This window comes from Arvicanthis niloticus, chromosome 20, assembly GCF_011762505.2.
Source record: "Arvicanthis niloticus isolate mArvNil1 chromosome 20, mArvNil1.pat.X, whole genome shotgun sequence".
NCBI classification, from domain to species: Eukaryota; Metazoa; Chordata; class Mammalia; order Rodentia; family Muridae; genus Arvicanthis; species Arvicanthis niloticus.
Genome location: NC_047677.1, coordinates 49,244,900 through 49,262,767, shown reverse-complemented (window position 1 = coordinate 49,262,767; position 17,868 = coordinate 49,244,900). Strand labels below are relative to the sequence as shown.

The window sequence follows — 17,868 nt, the reverse complement described above, 5'->3', positions numbered from 1 at the left end:
GTCTTTCCTTAAACCTGTGGCCAGTGGGTGCCCCATTGCTCTTCTCTCCCACCAGGTGGCAGCCCATAGCTTGCTTCCTACCCACTCTGTCCCCTTAGCCCCACAGTCCTCATCGTCCTGAAGCAATCACCAGACAGTTTATTACCAAACCCAACATTTATTGAGAACACAGAAAATCAGTTGGCAGAGGCCCAACTTCAATCAGCAAACTGAGGCCAGGCTCAGTGGGGTAGGCCAGCCCTGAAGTCACTCACTCCCAGTGAGAAACCAGCTCTGGGAGAGGGGCTGTCGACCTTCCAGGCCTAACTGGGGTCTCTGACGGAGGAATGTCTGAAGGGCAGTGCCCCGGCCTGGATTTTAAGAGTCCTCAGGTATTGATGGGGGGTAGGGAGCTGAGGTCAGGGAGCAGCTCCGGGTGGGGGTCCAGCCGGGCCAGGCGGCTCTGCTCCAGGGCGATGGCCTCAGCTGAATGCTTGCACTTCTCGGAGCCGCACTGGCAGGTGAAGTACTTGCTCTTGATGTCCCAGAATCGGTCGCCATAGTCAAACCTGGCGGAGGAAACACAGCTCTTGGCCGATGGGTCCGGACACTCAACACCCATCTCACAGCCCACAGGAGCCCTGTGCCTAGGACGGATCCTCCTTCCACCCCAACACTCCTCCAGGTGGACTCCCACCTGCAGAGAACTGTCACAAATGCGGGCCTCTGGTCTCCCAGGCTCTGTGGGAGGTGGGACCAGCCCAGGGCCTAGCATACTTTACAAGTACTCATGCAGTCAAGCCACCCCAGCCCTCAACACCTTCCTTGTTTTTTAAGATAGGGTCTCTCTCTCTAGGCCTGGCTGACCTGGACCTCTCTAGATGGCCCAGGCTGGCCTTCAATTGGTGGTTACTTCTGCCTCAACCTCTCTCAAATACTGGCATGACAGGCACGTGATACCAGGGCAGGCTGGATTTTTTTTTTTTTTTGGACACAGGGTCTCACTCTATAGCCCAGACTCTTTGTGATCCTCCTGCCTCGGTCTCCTGAGTGCTGTGATTATGAATGCATGTCCCCACACCTGCCTTGCACTGTTTTAACAAGGCCTCCAAGGGACACTTAAGACCACCAAAGGCTGGTCAGTCCCTCGGCTGGCCCAGGACTACTGGGGTTCCTCACCCCAGTTCCTCCCCAGTCCGGATGTCCCTGGAGCTGAAGAAGGCAATGCGTGGGAACCGCAGGTCCTGGTGCAGCATGAAGACCCGGACAGGGATGATGTTGGGGTCACACAGGTGGTTAATGAAGCGGCTGATGTTGCCATAGTATCGGGCATCAATGCAGTAAACCTCACCGTCCTGGGGGTGGGGGACACAGTGTTCTTAATACCCACCTCTACCCACTCACCTGGATAGTTTTCCTGCAGTGACACCCAGTCCCTCCGCCCGGTTTCCACTCCCAGATGTCCCAGGTGGCTGCAGAAAGCAGCCTTTAGTAGTAGAGGACACAGGTGCCGCTTCCCACCTTGTTGTCTAAGTCGAAGAGGTAAGAATCATCCTCTCTCACGTCAGCCTCGGCGTCAGAGATCAGCTCTCCCACATACCTATGGGACAGACACCTTGTTCTGTGTGTGAGTGGGGCTCTGGGCCCCACCTCCCATCTCAGTTCTCAGAGCCCAGGGGAGGGATGCAGCCACTATGGGTCCCCTGTGCAGCTGGAACAGGTGTGAGGCTCTGTCCAGGGTGGGGTGGGGAGGAAAGAGCCTGCAAAGGCATGGTGGGAGATGATGGGGGAGGGTGTGCTCTGAGGATTGGCATCCCTGGTGGCTGGCTAAACTCCCCAGGCTTAGACATGGGGAGGTGCATGCACCAGGAACTATCTATCACACAGGTGAGCTGTGCCCAGCCACATCAGCCGTGACACTGCCCCATGTGGCTGGCAGAGGAACTGCACAACCTAAGGACTGATGTGGGCGGCTGAGCAAGTTGAGGGAACAGAGAAACAGGGCGGTCCTCAGAGCAGGTGAAGGAGCTTCTCTGCTCTAAAGGCCACAGACCTAGGTGAATCTAATGGCCAGAGGGGAGGAGGCGCACAGGGAGAAGCTATTCTCACTTTACAGGTAAGATGAATAAGGCCAGGAGAGTTTAAATAAAGTGGCCAGGGACACACAAGAGAACAGGTCAAACCCAGGTCCGTCTGTTGCAGGCGTGCTACATCTAGGCAGTGTGTTAGGAAAGGGGCGACATGAGGTTCGGGTTCAGGCAGAGGGAGCCCAGGCTCTGTCCTCAGTTGAGAAGGAGGCAGGAGGTCAGAGTGAGGCCTGGGGATCAGCAGAGCGCTCAGGCACCACAGCCTCAGAGTGGACTTACTCGCAGATGAACGTGCCCTGGGGAATGGTCTGCAAGGCACGGACACCCCAGCCCATCTTAGCAGTCCGGTAGAGCTGCAGCCGCACCCTAGAGGTGGAGAAGGAGCCATGCTGAGTGTGGGACACCTGGAAGAGCCCCAGGGGAGGGGAGGCGGAGGCGAGGCAGGGTGCCAGGGCGCGCGCCTCACTTGATGCCGCTCTGCACCACGCGGTTCTTGCAGCTTCTCCAGCAGGAGCATGCCTGGTTACACTCAAAGATCAGGGGGGGCTCGATCTTGTTAAACTCCTGGAGCAGCCGCCCGTCCTGGGGTGCGGAGGGAGGGGACAGTGGTTTCTCTGTGGGGCCCATTTCAGCTGCCCAGGACCCAGAGGACTCCACAGGAAACTCCACTCTGACCCCAGCCCAGAGCAGGAGAGGAAGGTGCAGACAGTCTGCAGGCTGAGGTCAGAGACCAGGAAGTGTGCAGGCGGGCATCAGAGTCCATTTGCATATGACTGAGCAGAGAGGCCCATTGAATTCCTGGCAGGGTGACAGGGCTTCCTGCTACACCCTGTCTCATCCCCAACAGAGCAGGGTCCTGGCTCCTTGGCAAGAGTGGCCAGTTAAGGGACACGCACCTTGTCATACCAGCATCGGATGCTGAGTTGACCACACAGGCAGTTGGAGCTGGAGCAGTCATCAACACACGTGCAGTGCTGGGTGGGGAAGAGTTGGTGTGAGTGGGATTCATGTTTCAGGACAGTGGTTGGTGATGGTCCTAGTGTGAGGGGAGTTTCCATGCTCCCCACCCTATGTGGAGGGGGAGTCTCCATGCTCCCCTCTGTGTGGAGGGGGAGTCTCTGTGCCCCCCACCCTGGGCGTAAGGGGAGTCTCCATGCTCCCCACCCTATGTGGAGGGGGAGTTTCCATGCTCCCCTCTGTGTGGAGGGGGAGTCTCTGTGCCCCCCACCCTATGTGGAGGGGGAGTCTCCATGCTCCCCACCCTATGTGGAGGGGGAGTCTCCATGCTCCCCTCTGTGTGGAGGGGGAGTCTCTGTGCCCCCCCACCCTATGTGGAGGGGGAGTCTCCATGCTCCCCTCTGTGTGGAGGGGGAGTCTCTGTGCCCCCCACCCTGGGTGTAAGGGGAGTCTCCATGCTCCCCACCCCAGGTGGAGGTACCCCCACATCAGGCTCCTTTCAGCCCTTGCTCCCTCAGCCCGGCAGGGCCCGGCCTCACCTGCAGGTGGGTGATGTTGCGGTCGATGTTCATGGTGGACGTCTCGCAGTTCTCAGAGATGTACTTATAGTCCTCTGGGCACGGCTCCCCATCCACACCATTGACGCAGGGGATGGGCACGTTCTCATAGCCTCGGGCTACATCCCTACACAAGGGGCAGATGAGGTTAAGGTAGGGGCCAGAGCATTTCTGAGGGGAGGACTCCTTGGTGTGAGGGTGCTGGGGTGGTGGCACCTTTAATCACAGCACATGCAGTGAGACTTTCTTGAAAACAAACAAAAAAACCAAGGTAAGTCACCTAGGAAAACACTGTCAGCTAAGAAATAATTATGTCCCAAACACTGGGTGGGTTATTTTTGTTTCTTGGTGAGACTGCAGACTGAGACCAAGAAACGCTCTACCACTGAGCTGCTTCCAGTCCCAACCTTTTCTTACTCCTTTGTGAGACACAGCATCATAGCCCCGGCTGGCCCCAAACTGTGAGAGAGCAGAGAATGACCTGGCCTCCATTCTCCTGCCCTAGCTCTGAGTTGCCAGGATTAGAGGCAAATGTCACCCCCTGCTGGGCTCTGGACTTTTACATTTTAGTTGGAGACTGAGTCTTGCTACAATGCCCTGGCTGGCCTTAAACATGAAATTATGGTCTTCCTGCCTCCGCCTCCTTAGACGCTGTAAGGACAGACACAGACCAAAGTACTCAGCTTGCACAGAACACATTTACTTGTATTACAAGCTGCCCACCTGAAAGAAATATTTCATCATTTTACTTGTATGCGTATTTTGCCTGCACTTGCCACGTGCCCCACATGCATGTGGTGCCCACAGAGGTCAGAAGGCATGTATCTTCTGGAACTCAAATTACAGATGATTGTAATTTGAGGTGGTGGGAACTGAACCTGGGTCCTCTCCAACAGCAGCTAGTGCTTTAAACCACTGAGCTACCTCTCCAGACCCATTTTTTTTCCTTGTTGCTTTTTTTGAGACCATCTCATTCTGTAGCTCTGGCTATCCTGGAATTCCGCTCCATCTGCTCTGCAGAGTGCTGCAGTTAAAGGTCATAGTCCTTTCTGGGCATGATGATGCACGCCTTTAATCCCAGCACTCGGGAGGCAGAGGCACAGGGATCTCTGCGAGTTCAAGGCCAGCCTGGTCTACAGAGTGAGTTCCAAGACAGCCAGAGCTACATGGAGAAACCCTGTCTCCCACCCCCCACAAAAAGCCTCCCCTCAAAGAAAGCCAACACTCCGGGTGCCCCTCCACCCCTTCCTTTATTGAGACAGCATCTCACCGGTTCAGCCCTGGAACCCAGAGCCTGACTCTACCTCCAGAGCAGTGAAATTAAAGGTCACTATCACCACTTGAGAAGCTTTGCATTTTAGTGTGTATGCGCGTGAGTGCGTCTTGTGCGTGCATGGTGTGCACAGGATGCAGTGTACATGTAAAGGTCAGAGGTCAACCTTCAAGAGGCAGCTCTCTCCTTCTGGTGGGCTCATGGCTTGAACTCGGCATGCACATTCTGCAGCTGGGCCTCTCCACACTTGCCTTGTGGTTGATTTTTGTTTGTTTGTTTTTCTTTTTAAGGTCTGAGTCTCCTTATGTTGCATAAGGCTGCTTTCCAATAAAGGCTCAAGAAGTAGGTCTTCCTCCTCAGCCTTCAGATTAGGAGGGGTCACAGGTGACACCCAGCTCCTCTCTGAAATTCTTACCTGGGTGTCTGCCTCAAACTCAGCAATCCTCCTACCTCAGCCACCTCTAAGGCTTGGGAAATGTCCTTTTTTTTCTCTTTTCCTTTTTCTTTCTTTCTTTTTTTTTTTTTTTCTTTTCTTTTCTTTTTCTTTTTTTCTTTTTTCTTTTTTTTTTTTTTTTTTGTTTTTTTTTTTTGTTTTTCAAGACAGGGTTTCTCTGTGTAGCCCTGGCTGTCCTGGAACTCACTCTGTAGACCAGGCTGGCCTCGAACTCAGAAATCTGCCTGCCTCTGCCTCCCAAGTGCTGGGATTAAAGGCGTGCGCCACCACAACCCGGCCTCTTTTTCTTTCTTTAAAAGACAAGGTCTCACTGTGGCCCTCGCTGACCTGGGACTCACTACACAGATACAAACCAAGCTGGCCTCAGGTTCAAAACAAACAACCATCTGCCTCCTTCCTGACGAGATTACAGGTGTAGGCCACCAGACCTTGTCCTCAGCTTTGTTCAATCATGTGTGAGCGTGTCATGCTATGTGCTTGTAAGTCAGAGGACAACCTGGAGGAGTTGGCTTTCTGAAGGTGGGTCTAGGGACTGAACTCAGTTTGTCAGGCTTGGCCACAGGCTCTCTTGCCAACTGGAGGTCTCATTGGCTGAGTCCCTTACTTCCACCCCCACTACTGGCAAGATGATTCTAGCAATTCTCCGGCTGTCCTGTGTCTGGGAAGGGGCGGTGGCAGTGGGCATGGCCGTCTGGGCTGCACTCACCGGCAGATGATCTTCTCGGTGCGGACAGCCCGGTTCCCGACCCCGAGCCTGAGCTTGCGGTTGAGCTGCAGTGCGAACCACACGTCGGAGCGCTCTGGGGTCAGATCCCACGCTGTGTCCCCTTCTTTGTTCCGAAGCTCAGGGTTGGCTCCACGAGACAGGAACAACCTGAAGAGGAACAGGAGGCCTGGGTCAGAGACTGGACAGTGGGGTCTGGGTGCCAGGGTCGGGGAAGCTGGGGCTTACAGAACACAGTCATGGTAGCTCTCCCTGGCGGCTATATGCAGGGGTGTGTCCCCGTGGTAGTTGACGGCATGGAGGTCACACTGGGCGTTCAGGAGGACCTCCGCGATGGCAGCACTGCCTGTAAAGGAGGCCCAATGCAGGCAGATGTTCTCTTCCTGTGGGGAGGAAGGACAGGGCCTGGGTTGCAGGTGACAGAATCCTTAAACTCAGCCCACAAGCCCTCTCAGCCCCCGAGTGCCCCTCACATTGTCAGTAAGGGTGACGTCAGCGCCCCGGGTCAGCAGCATACGGATCACATCGATGTGCTTGTGCTCGGCCGCCCAGATGATGGGCGTCCAGCCCCCACTGTCCTGAGGGCGGGAAGGAGGAAGGGAATGAGGGGCCAGACTTGCTGGCCAGAAAACAGGCACTAGGGGCAATTCTGGAATAGCCAAAACCAGAGAGTGGAGGATTCCAGAGATGCAAACTCCCCACCACAGGCTCATGGGGGCCTCACTGGACAAGCTCACAGTCAGGGATAGAGGAGGGACTCCAGTTCTATGAACCAAGAAATGAGGGAACCAACGTGAGCAGTGGGGGAGGGTCAGGCCAGCTGAGGAAGAAGCGGGACTGAAGCCCAAGGGACAGACGGCCAAGGAAGCCGTGTACGGGAAGGGCAGCCGGGCTGCTGACCTGGGCATTGACGTCCACCTGTCCTGTGCTCAGCAGCAGGCTGACCATTTCCAAGTTCCCAATTTTGGCCGCATGGTGTAGACAGGTAGAGCCATCCTCTTCCTGATGGAAACACGAGCCAGTGAACCCTTCAGCTGGCACCCTGTGCCCACCGCCTGGCCCCGTGTCCCTCCGGCTCCATCCCGCACCTTGCTGTAGACACAGCCACCTAACTGCACCATGTAACGTGCCACCTCCAGGTGGTTGTTCACCACGGCCTCCATCAGTGGCGTGCGCTGTTGCTTATCTACGGCATTGATGTTAGCTCCTGCCTGTGAGGAGGAGATGAAGGCTGGCACCAGGGAGAGAGGATGCTGGGGAGGGGGTTGGACAGTGAGGTGGGGAAGGGTTGTGCTGACAGACCTGCAGCAGCACATGGCAGATCTCCACGGACCCCTTCTGGGCGGCTGCGTGCAGGGGCGTACGTTTGCTCTGCTGGTCGCTCTGGAAGTTGGGGTCCAGGTTGTCTACTGCAGGCAGAGACAAGACAAGAGGTAAGAGAGCTGGGGTGGGACAGCCTGACATCAGGGGAGGCTTCCCAGGACTCCCCACTAGGCGAGCTGTGCTGGCCTCTCAGTGCTGCCCTGCACTGGAGGATCACAGCCTCTGTGCCAGGAAAGCTTATGAGTCACACACTGGAGCGGTGCCCATCACTGAGGGTCACGTGACCTTCTATACTCCACAAGGCCCTGAGACCCCGACTCCCTCCTGGTGGGGCAGACACTCACGCAGCATAAGGATCACCTTCTGTAGCTCTCCCTGTTTCACCGACAGGTACAGCTGCCGTGGGTGGAAACGCAGCTTCTTCCGCCTGTCAGGGGACGGAGGGGGAGAAGGTAGGCTGCTCAGATTTAAGTACCGACAGCAACAAATACTTCTCTGGCCCAGTCATACCCTGAAAACAGCACAAACTCACCTTTCCGACTCCTGGATAACCAAGGCTTTCTCCAGGGCTTCCCGGCCTGGTCCTGGGGGCAGACCCACAGCCGAGAGGCAGCCCCCATTAGGCAGAGTCAGTGAAGGCCCTGAGCTGTCGATGGTGTCAGCCAGGGGATCGCAGGGCGGGCGCCGCGGCTCTCCGTGCCCACGCATCCGGGCGCTGTGGAAGAAGGTTCTCAGGTCAGGGGGCAGGGAGGTAAGATGGGTAGCAGGGTGGTGGTGGTGGAGAGGGGCCTATACCTGGGCTGGGAGGTATCTGCTCGCCCTGGGGCATCATGTGCCAGGGGTGGCGGAGCAGGCGCTGCGGTGCCGACTGGGGGTGTTCCCCCATCGCCCCGAGGAATGGTAACCTCTTGGGCCTCTGAAGCGTCCTCTCCACAGTGGGGACAGAAGACCATCCCATTGAGCTGGGATACGCAGGCCTTATGGAAGCGGTGAGCTACACGGAAGTCGGGGTGGCATTCCAGGAAGGTGCCCTGGGGAAGGGAGAGAAGGCAGTCAGCCCCTGAGCTTGCTTTTGCTGGTCAGGCCGCCATCCACCCCAACGGTCACTCACCGCTGTGCAGAAGTAGCCGCAGCCCGGGCAGCAATGGTGCTTGACCATGCGGGCTCGATGGGCCTCACAGAGTACCATCAGCGCCACACGGCTGGATGGCCGCATGGTCTCCCGCTTGAGGATGGCAGCATTGCAGCCCAGCAGCTAGGGGTGAAGGAAGGTCAGGGCGTGAGGGTGAGGCCAGGGCCCAGGCTAGCTCACCCCGAGCCTCCTAAGCCAGCAGCACCCAGACCCACCTCTCCATCCACACTTTCTGTGGCCATGCACTTGTGCCCTGCCCTCTCACTGATGCGGTCAATCTTGGGTGCCTCCATGCGGCAGCTGCAGAGAGGCAGCTCCTCAAACCCACGCTCCGTCTCCAGCGAAGACGTGTCGTTGGAGATCCCTTAGACAGGAAGAGACAGAGATGACGGTGGCCTTGCCCCTCACCCACTGGGAGGGTCCCCTCCTTCCCGCCCAGCCACCCCTTTACTTTCTAGAACCCCAAAGCCTGGCATGGACACCCCAGCTCTGGCAGGATTTCCCTCCACCCCCATGGGCACCCCCTGGTGGCTCCCTGTCCCGGCAGTTGGCAATTAATTACCAGCGTGGTTGGGGGAGAGGGTCCCCTCGCTGGGCAGCTCCAGGGACCCCAGAGGAACCTCCATGTACTCACTGGGCCCTGAGGAACCCACACCATTCACTCCTGACACAGAGACAGAGAGAGTGAGAGTGGGGGCTCACGGGGCCTGGGCGCGTGCGCACATGCGGTCTACACAGTGGACATGCAGGAGCGTCTGCCTGTGTGCTGCTCTCTGGGGCCAGAGGAGGGGACCGAGAGCAGAGGAGCCTTCTTACCTCTCGACTCCTTGGCCCTCGGAGGCTCTCGCTTCCGCCGTTTCCGAGACGGCTTCACCCACGGGCTATCTTTCCGCCATTTCTTCTTGGCCTTGCGCCGGCCGCTGGAGCCGCTCTGTGGAAGAGGAAGACTCAAGAGCTTTGCTCCCAGCTCAGAAGAGCTCCCCAACTCCTCCAGGCAGGCCAGTCTCTCCTCTTACCCTGTCTGACTGATTGCCCGACTCCTCGTCCTCTTCCTCTTCCTCCTCTTCTTCCTCTTCCTCTTCCTCCTCTTCTTCCTCCTCTTCCTCCTCCTCCTCTTCACTCAACTGTTCAGCAAGGGCTTCGACTTCAGACTGCAAGAGAAAAATCAGGCTGGGAAACCAGCAAACTGTAGCTATCTCGGAGGATCCCGAGGCCCCAGACCAGCACCGCCCTCAACGGGGACAGCCCCAGGTGGTGGACGTGGGGAGGAGACAGGAAAGGACTGGACAGGGACAGAGGCACAGACTGCTACAGCGCAGTGAAAAGGGCTGGTGCTAGGAGACGAAGACAAGACTACTCATGGCAGCAACACCACGCTACGAAAAGTAATGAGGTACTCTCTAACCAAGGGGTCTGTGGAAAGTTTTCTTTTTGTTTGTTTGAACAAGGTAGTCCTGGCCAATGCCTGGAACTCACAGAGATCCTATGCCTCTACCTCTGGAGTGTGTCAACATCTACCAGTAAAAGAAATGACCAAACACGCCATACAGCTTCCAATGACAGGCAATAGGAAGGAGGCACCTGTACTCACTTTCACATTTTCTTCCCCCCAAAAAAATCAAAAACAAAAAACAGAAAAAAACACCAGACACAATGGCACCAAATACGTGGGAGACAGAAGCCCAGAAGCTCAGCAGCTGGGGCCGGAGAGACGGCTCGGCAAGACTCTGTTGCTCTTGCAAAAAGGACCTGGATTCAATTCCCAGCACCCAAACGGTGGCTCCCAACTGTCTGCAACTCTGGTCTCAGAGCATAAATGCTCTTCTGACTTCCAAGGGCACGAGGCACGCAGATGGTGCAATATACACTCAGGAAAAACACTTGTATACATTAAAAAGCAACCCAGAAGCTCAGGGTCATCCCTGCCTATGTAGCGAGTTGGTTACAGGACTGCAGCCTGAGACAAACAGCGTAAGGCAGGCATTTGAAGGGACTCTCACTTCTACAACTACCAACAGCTTCATCAGCTCACAAGCAAACGGGGGAAGAGGCAGGGGATGGAGAAGTTCAAGCCTACGCTACAAAGAGAGACTCACTGTCAAGCCCCAGCAAGCACACCTTTAACCCCAGCACTTGGGAGGCAGAGGCAGGTGGATTTCTGAGTTCGAGGCCAGCCTGGTCTACAGAGTGAGTTCCAGGACAGCCAGGATTGCACAGAGAAACTCTGTCTTGAAAAAGAAAACAAACAAACAAAACAAACAAAAAAAGGAAAAGAACCAAGGCAGCTAAGGCTACGTAGGAAGACCTTATCTCAAATAAATAAATAAATAAATAAATAAATAAAAGACAGACAGACAGACAGACATAGTTCTACTCGACTTAATCCCAGCAGCAGAAAAAGGCAGAGGGTTTTCTTTGAGTTTGAGGCTAGCCAGGGCTACATATTGGGACTCTGTCTCAAAACACAAAACAAAACCCGTGGTACAGCCTATAATGCCAGCCACTCGGAAGGCCGAGGCAGGCAGACTACAAGAGTTAAGGCTGGGCTACTACAAGGCAACTTGGTAAAGGACGAGGTCTGAAATTATTTAAGTAGCAGCTCGGCGCTTGCTCGCCACGCGAGGCCTTGAGTTTAATCCCCAGATCGGCAAAAATAAAGCACGGGCCTGTTTGGAACTGCCAAGAGAAGTCGCTTCCACACAAACACGACCCTGCGACTCGCTCTGCAGTGCGCACGGGAGGGCAGCTGTGTGCTGGGGATCACCACTCCCTTTTCTGTTCAGTGGAAAGTCTCCACAGCAGAGCCTTAAATACATAAAAAGCAAACGTGAGGGACGGGGAGATGGATGCACAGGTAATGTGCCTGTCCTCCAGTGTGGGATCTGAGCCATCCCCAGGCCTCACAGAGGAAAGCCAGGCCAGCGCTCACACACAGCAGAGCGTGCCCGGCAATGCACGTCTGACTCGCACTTGCCGAGCCCCAGGGTCAACCTCAAATGCTGGGAAGCATTCTAAAACTCAAACTCGAAAATTGTAAGAGATTAAAATCAGGGCTGGAGAGATGACTCAGTGGTTAAAAGCACTGACTGCTCTTCTAGAGGTCCTGAGTTCAAGCCCCAGCAACCACATGGTGGCTCACAACCAGCTGTAATGAGATCTGGTGCCCTCTTCTGGCTTGCAGACATACATGCAGGTAGAATGGTGTATATATAATAAATAAATCTTTAAAAAAACAAAGACCTTACATCGAAAGAGAACCTAGCCCGCATGCACGCACGCACGCACGCACGCACGCACGCACGCACGCACGCACGCGCACACAGAGTATGGCAGGTTTGTACCTTTCATCCCAACACTAAAGAGGCAAAGGCAGGCAGATCTCTAGGAGAGGCCATCTTGGTCTACTATTGAGACCCTGTCAAACAAACAAACAGACAACACAAAGGGAGCAGGGGAGCCCTCACAAGGCAGGGAGGAGGAGGAGGTCTTAGAACCAGAGGGTCAGAGATGAGATAAGGGATACGGGGTGCAGACAGCACAGGGCAGTGAACTGGAGTGTTCCTATTACAGGGAAGCTCGAGACCAGCACACCAGCACACCTTGCTGTCAGAGTCCACCCGCTCATCCACAGAGTATGCATCATAGTACAGGCTGAAGTCGTCGCCCACCACGGTCTCCCACTCCTCCAGAGGCCTGGGCTCTCCCTTCTCCAGGATCACATCTCCTGAGCCCCGAGCAGAGCCCAAGTCCTCGGGCTAGAAAAACATGACAAAGTCTGAGGCTCCTGGCACTGAACCATCAACTCCTCCCCCACCCCCACCCCACCCCACCCCCAACCCCACCCCAGCCAGGTCTTCCTCTCAGCTCACCAGGCTGCCAGAGTTCAGCTTCCTCCTTTTGGCCACATCTGGAAAGACAGAAAAGTGAAGACTGAACTCTATCTAACTCCTGGGACACAATACACCAAGCCACCTGGAGTGTGTGCAGGAGAGGAGTAGGGGACTGACCTGAGGTCATCTTCCCCAGATGCACGTCATCACTCATGCGGAAATGCTGGACTTCAGGGGGCCGCTTCTCAGGGACCGGAGGCTGGAGCAGGAAGGAACAATTCTCAGTCAGAATGTTACTCACCCAGGGTAGGTGAGGTGGGCTACACCTGTCATCCCAGCACTCTAGGAGGCAGGAGGATCCAAGTCCCAGGCCAGCTAGGGCTACAGAGTGAGACCCTGTCTCAAAAACAAACAGAACACCCGAGGACAGAAAGGAAACTTGGACACATACAACATGAAGGAAACTTGAGGACACTGTGCTAAGAGAAATAAGTGAGCTATCAAATTAAAGTCACTGCTCCCTCAGCCTGAGGCCCAGGTGGGAGTGTTGGGGCTGACTGTACCTCAAAAATGCTACTCAAAGGGCTGGAGAGACGGCTCAGGGGTTAAGAGCACTGAATGCTCTTCCAGGGGTCCTGAGTTCAATTCCCAGCAACCACACGGTGGCTCACAACCACCTGTAATGGGATCTGATGCCCTCTTCTGGTGTGTCTGAAGACAGCGACAGTGTACTCAAATACATAAAACAAATAAATAAATCTTTAAGAAATAACAGCCCGGCAGTGGTGGTGCACACCTTTGATCCCAGCACTTGGGAGGCAGAGGCAGGCAGGCAGCCTGGTCTACAGAGTGAGTTCCAGGACAGCCAGGACTACACAGAGAAACCCTGTTTCAAAAAACCAAAAAAGAAATAACAAAAAACGCTTAAAAAAAAAAAAATTCCTGAGTCCGATCGATCAGCAGGTAACAGTGTCGGCAGCCAAGCCTGGTGAACCGAATTCACTGCGAGACCCAGATGGTGAGAGAAAGGCTCCCATGGTTCCCACAGTTCTACAGTTCTATTTTAAATTTTTTTTTTTTTTTTTTGAGGCAGGGTATTACATGTCATAGGGTAGATCACTGTGTAGATCAGGCTGTCCCAAACCCCACAAAGATCTTCCTGTTTCTGCCTCCCAAGTGCTGGGGTTAAAGGTGTGCAGCACCACTCCCGGCTAAATTTAATTAAAAAAAAAAAAATCCTTCAACAGATGAAAATAGAAGAAAACCTGAACAGAAACCCACGGGTCTCGGATGTGGAGTTTTATGTCTTGGCTGCTTAGTCACAAGTCTTCATCATGAGTTTGTGTGCTCCACGTGTGTCTTTGAAGGACGGGAGGAGGCATTAGATCTCTTGAGACTGAAGTTACAGGCAGCTGTGAGCTGCCAAGGGATGCTGGGGTCTGAACCAGAGTCCTATACAGGACAACTTTTAAAAGATGTGCCTACACAGGGCAGTCTGTAAATGACTGATACAGACAGACATTTAAGTGTTTCTGACCACTAGCCATCTCTCCCGTCACAGAGCTAAAACATTTAAAAACTGTCATAAAAAAAATTAAAAAGAGAACAGTGGGGTAGCAAGATGGCTTAGTGGGCAGGGAGGGGCTTGCACTAACTTGCTTGCAAGCTTGATTCCTGGACACCATGAAAAGGTGGGAGAGACCAGGCTCCACAGACATGTCTTCTACTGCGGCCCCCATTACACATATTCACTTATAATAAATATTTTTCTTTCAAGCAAGGCTTCCCCATGTAGCCTTGGCTGTCCAAGGAACTATGTATACTATACCTAGGCTGGCCTTGAACTCAAAGATTTGCCTGTCTCTGCCTCCCAAGAACTGGGATTAAGTGCCCAGCAACAGATAAAATTGTAAAAGTTGTGCCTAGGGGCTGGAGAGATGGCTCAGTGGTTAAGAGCACTGACTGCTCTTCCAGAGGTCCTGAGTTCAAATCCCAGCAACCACATGGTGGCTCACAACCATCTGTAATGGGATCCGATGCCCTCTTCTAGTGTCTGAAGAAAGTGACAATGTATTCACATACATAAAATAAATAATAAATATACCTTACCCAAAAAAAAAAAACCCCACAAAACAAAAACTCCTGCTGCTTTTTTAAAAAGGAAGGTGGTGCCTATATAGAACAGTATACTTTTAAACTAATACAGACATTAACCAATCTCTATAAGGCATCTACAAGGAAGATCCGTGTAAGTCATATGCAAATGTTGGCTGCTTAGCTGACCCAGGACCTAAGAGATCCACCTGGCTCTCACAGTTTTATATGAGAGGCCTGAGCAAACAAGGACTTCTGGTCCAGAGAAGAGCACACCATGATGAGGTGATCACTTTCCCAGAAACAGAAACCAAGAGTGGTTGGAGAGGTGGCTCAGTGGTTAGCACTGGTAACCACTGCTCCCGTGGAAGACCCCCGGGTTCAGTTCCTAGCACCGACATGCTGCTTACAATCCCCTCAAACCCAAGGCCCAAGGGATCCACTGCTCTCAAGCCTTGGAGGGCACCAGACACACGAGGTGGAACACAGACATACACGCAGGTAAAACACCCATAAGCATAAAACAGAATAGTTTAAAAAAAGAAATAAAGAAAGAAAATTAAAAAGAAAAAAACTAAAAGTGGAAGCTGGGTGGGGTGGCTCAGGACTAAGGTCTTGGTATCACAGCAAGTTCAGTCAGCTGTGCCACATGAGACGGCCTCAAAAAGAAAAAATAAAATAAGTAAAAGGCAGGGGTGTGGTATATACCTACAACTCCAGGATGTAGGAGACAGCAAGGTGGATCTCTGTGAGTTAAAGGCCAACCTGGTCTACATAGCCAGCCAGAGCCACACAGTAAACCCCCTTTTTACACACACACACATAAAATAAACTCCTCCCAAACAAAATAAAATCCCTCAGAACAAACAACAAAACACACAAACAAACCAAGACCCAGAGGAAGGCTACAAAAGCCATAGTTAAGGTGAATCAGAAGCCCTTAAAACCTTGTCATAATTTTGATTCCAGCGTTGTTCTCCCTCCCCCCCCCTTTCATTATGTGGCATTCCGAGGGCAGAGTTCCCAGTAAAAACTTTATCCAGTAGGGATTTAAAAAAAAAAAAAAACCACAACAAAAAACAAACAAACAAAAAAACCCCTAACCTCCTTAAGCTTGCTCAGAGGCAAAACAAAACAAAATAAAATAAAAAACACAAGCCGGGAACTTGCCGGTCACTTGTGTAAGTGTAATCAGAACAATAACTATACAATTAATTCTGCATCTGTCAGTCTCCTCTGCTGACCACCCCTCCCCCAAGAACGCAAACTCCAGGAAGCCGACAATTACTCTGCTCACAGAAGCCCAGCCCAACAGCTGACACTTGGTAGCCTATTGGTAAATTCGAAAAGAAAAAAATCTGAATACAAGAGGTCTAAGGCTAAATACCGGAAGGGAAAAAAAAACAAGCAAAAAAAAAAAAAAAAAAACCAAACAAAAACAAAACAAAATCCCATCCAGAGACTCCCCAAATCTCTCCACCCAACTTGCACCCTCTCACCTGTCCGTTGCTAGGTTTGGACATGGTTTTCCGGGCTCGGTGTACTTTGGGCTGCCCCTCCTGGCCGGCAGTTGTAGCCGGAGGGGGTTCAGGCCCAGCAGTTGCAGCTCCCTGGGCCCCAGGCATGCTCAACAGCCTCATGGCCAAACTCTGGACCGAGGGGGGCGACTTTCCTGCCCCTGTCATTGACATTTTGGCCCGACTGGGGCAGGCACCCCCCTTGCTGGGGGAAGAGGGGAATGACTTTGTGGCATGGCCTAGAAAAGAAGCAGGCAGACGGGGGCGCAGGGTAAGCAGGCATGCAGAAGGCCCCCTTACGCCCCCTCTCCCTCGCTCCCCAGTCTCTCACCCAGCAGGATTCGACCCCCATCTCCCTCCAGGCTCTCGGGTTCGTCCCCGATGAGTGGTGTGGCCCCGATAGGGGTATCAGCCCCCTCATCGCCGACGGTGACAGTGACAGAGGCCGGAGAGGAGGGTCCGGCAGGCTCCAAGGAGTCGGGGTTGGCCTTGGGAAGGGTCTCCTCACTATGAGGGGTGTCCCCCAAAGAGCCATGAACTGTCGTGGGGGGGAAAAGAAAAAGTTCAGGGCTGAAAGCTCCCGAGATCCCGTGTTGGGGGTGGGGAGGGTGGAGGTCCGGCCGGGCCTGCTCCGGCCGCACTCACCTCTCTCGGCGGCTCCTCGGGGCTCCTTCTCCAGCAGCAGCGCCCCCATCTCAGCGGGGGCTTCCCCCTGGGAGGGGAGACAAGGGACCGGAGGGCCCGTCAGCCCGGCAGGCAGCTGGGGGGCCCAGGACGCCTGGGCCCTGGGCAGCGAGAGCAGGCTTCGGGGCCTACCTCGTCCTCGGTGGGCGCCCCCCCGACCGCGGCCGCGGCCACCCGTGGGGGCCGCACGCCCCCGCCCCCGGGCCCGCATCAGCCCCCTCCCTCTCGGCAGACCCCGCATCTCTGGGGCCGGGAGCAGAGGAGGGGGAGGGGGCGGGGCCTCCGCGCCCCGGCCCCGCCCCCTCCTCCCGGCTGCACGCGCCGCTCCCCCTTTGTCCCCCAGGCCGCGGGGACCCCGGCCACCAACCCCTGCAACGCCCGCTGCGCCCCAGCCCGGCGGACGGCCCCTCGCGCCCCTCGCGCGTGCTCCCGGGGTCGCGGTGCCCACCGCCCACGCAGGGGCAGCGGGCGGCCGCACGTGCGACTCGGCGCCCACTCCCCCCACCTCCCACCCCCTGGTCCCCTCATCCGCCCCCGGTGTTGGCCCCCTGGTTTGCTGCAAGTTCGGCTCGGGCCCCCCGGCCCCGTTGCACCCCCGGAGCATTGCACGAGCGCGCGCTTCCCCCGGGCGCGCGCGCGGGCATGCACCCGCCTCTCCCCCTCCCCTTCCGCACCTCGGCGGCCGCCGCCGCAGCAGCTCCCGCCGCCGCCGCCATCGCCGCTTGCGCGGGGGGCCGAGCCGGCGCGCGGCCGCCCCGGGTCACGTGGACAAGGAGGGAGGGCGAGAAGACGCCTTAAAGGAGCCGCTGCGGGCCTTTTGGCCATTTTTGCCCCCCAGAATGGCCCTGGAGGTGCAGAACTGGGGGCTATAGGGGAGAGGGCGTTCGCTCCTAGCCTCAGCTCCGCCGGGAGCCAAGGGTGAGGCCCGACTGGGCTGTGGCTTCCCTGTCCCCGCCCGGTTTTGGTAACACGTGTAGCCTGAGCCTCTGCAGCTGCCGCGTGTATCTTTCTAGTTCTGACCGCCAGATAGAAGGCTGGGTCTTAGTTTTAGATTCTAGCGCACAAGAAGGGGCAACAGAGACTCATGGAAGACACCTGTACTTCTGGGTCAGTGTGCTTTTGGAAATCTGGAGGAAATGTCTTCTGTTGTACTAGAGATGCCCAACTGAATGCAGCGGAGGCCTCCAGGGCGGCTACAGTCGATTGACAGTAACTATGTGTGGCCAAACACTTCTCCATCGGGGGTCATGGTCCAGC

At 55.1% G+C, this 17,868-nt stretch overlaps 1 protein-coding gene across 7 annotated transcripts; it reads right to left on the bottom strand.

Moving 5' to 3' along the window:
• Positions 1 to 137: 137 nt before the first annotated feature.
• Positions 138 to 17,375, bottom strand: Ehmt2 (euchromatic histone lysine methyltransferase 2). Of its 7 annotated transcripts, none has more exons than XM_076916719.1 (28): positions 17,286 to 17,375; positions 16,573 to 16,639; positions 16,259 to 16,465; positions 15,910 to 16,166; positions 12,494 to 12,575; positions 12,356 to 12,393; positions 12,086 to 12,241; positions 9,503 to 9,637; positions 9,303 to 9,417; positions 9,049 to 9,150; positions 8,702 to 8,850; positions 8,466 to 8,609; positions 8,150 to 8,385; positions 7,887 to 8,069; positions 7,699 to 7,811; positions 7,334 to 7,440; positions 7,120 to 7,242; positions 6,932 to 7,033; positions 6,505 to 6,609; positions 6,260 to 6,414; positions 6,014 to 6,181; positions 3,563 to 3,707; positions 2,963 to 3,040; positions 2,533 to 2,648; positions 2,346 to 2,432; positions 1,501 to 1,579; positions 1,159 to 1,334; positions 138 to 548 (listed from the first exon to the last, which is right to left on the bottom strand). In XM_076916719.1, exons 1-28 carry the CDS (start codon positions 17,325 to 17,327, stop codon positions 368 to 370), a joined length of 3,648 nt encoding a protein of 1,215 aa, XP_076772834.1. In that variant the 5' UTR covers positions 17,328 to 17,375; the 3' UTR covers positions 138 to 367. The 7 variants fall into 7 exon arrangements, with proteins under 7 accessions (XP_076772834.1, XP_034379918.1, XP_034379919.1 ...); XM_034524027.2 differs by having other exon boundaries at positions 7,699 to 7,781; XM_034524028.2 differs by lacking the exon at positions 9,049 to 9,150 and having other exon boundaries at positions 7,699 to 7,781.
• Positions 17,376 to 17,868: the final 493 nt, after the last annotated feature.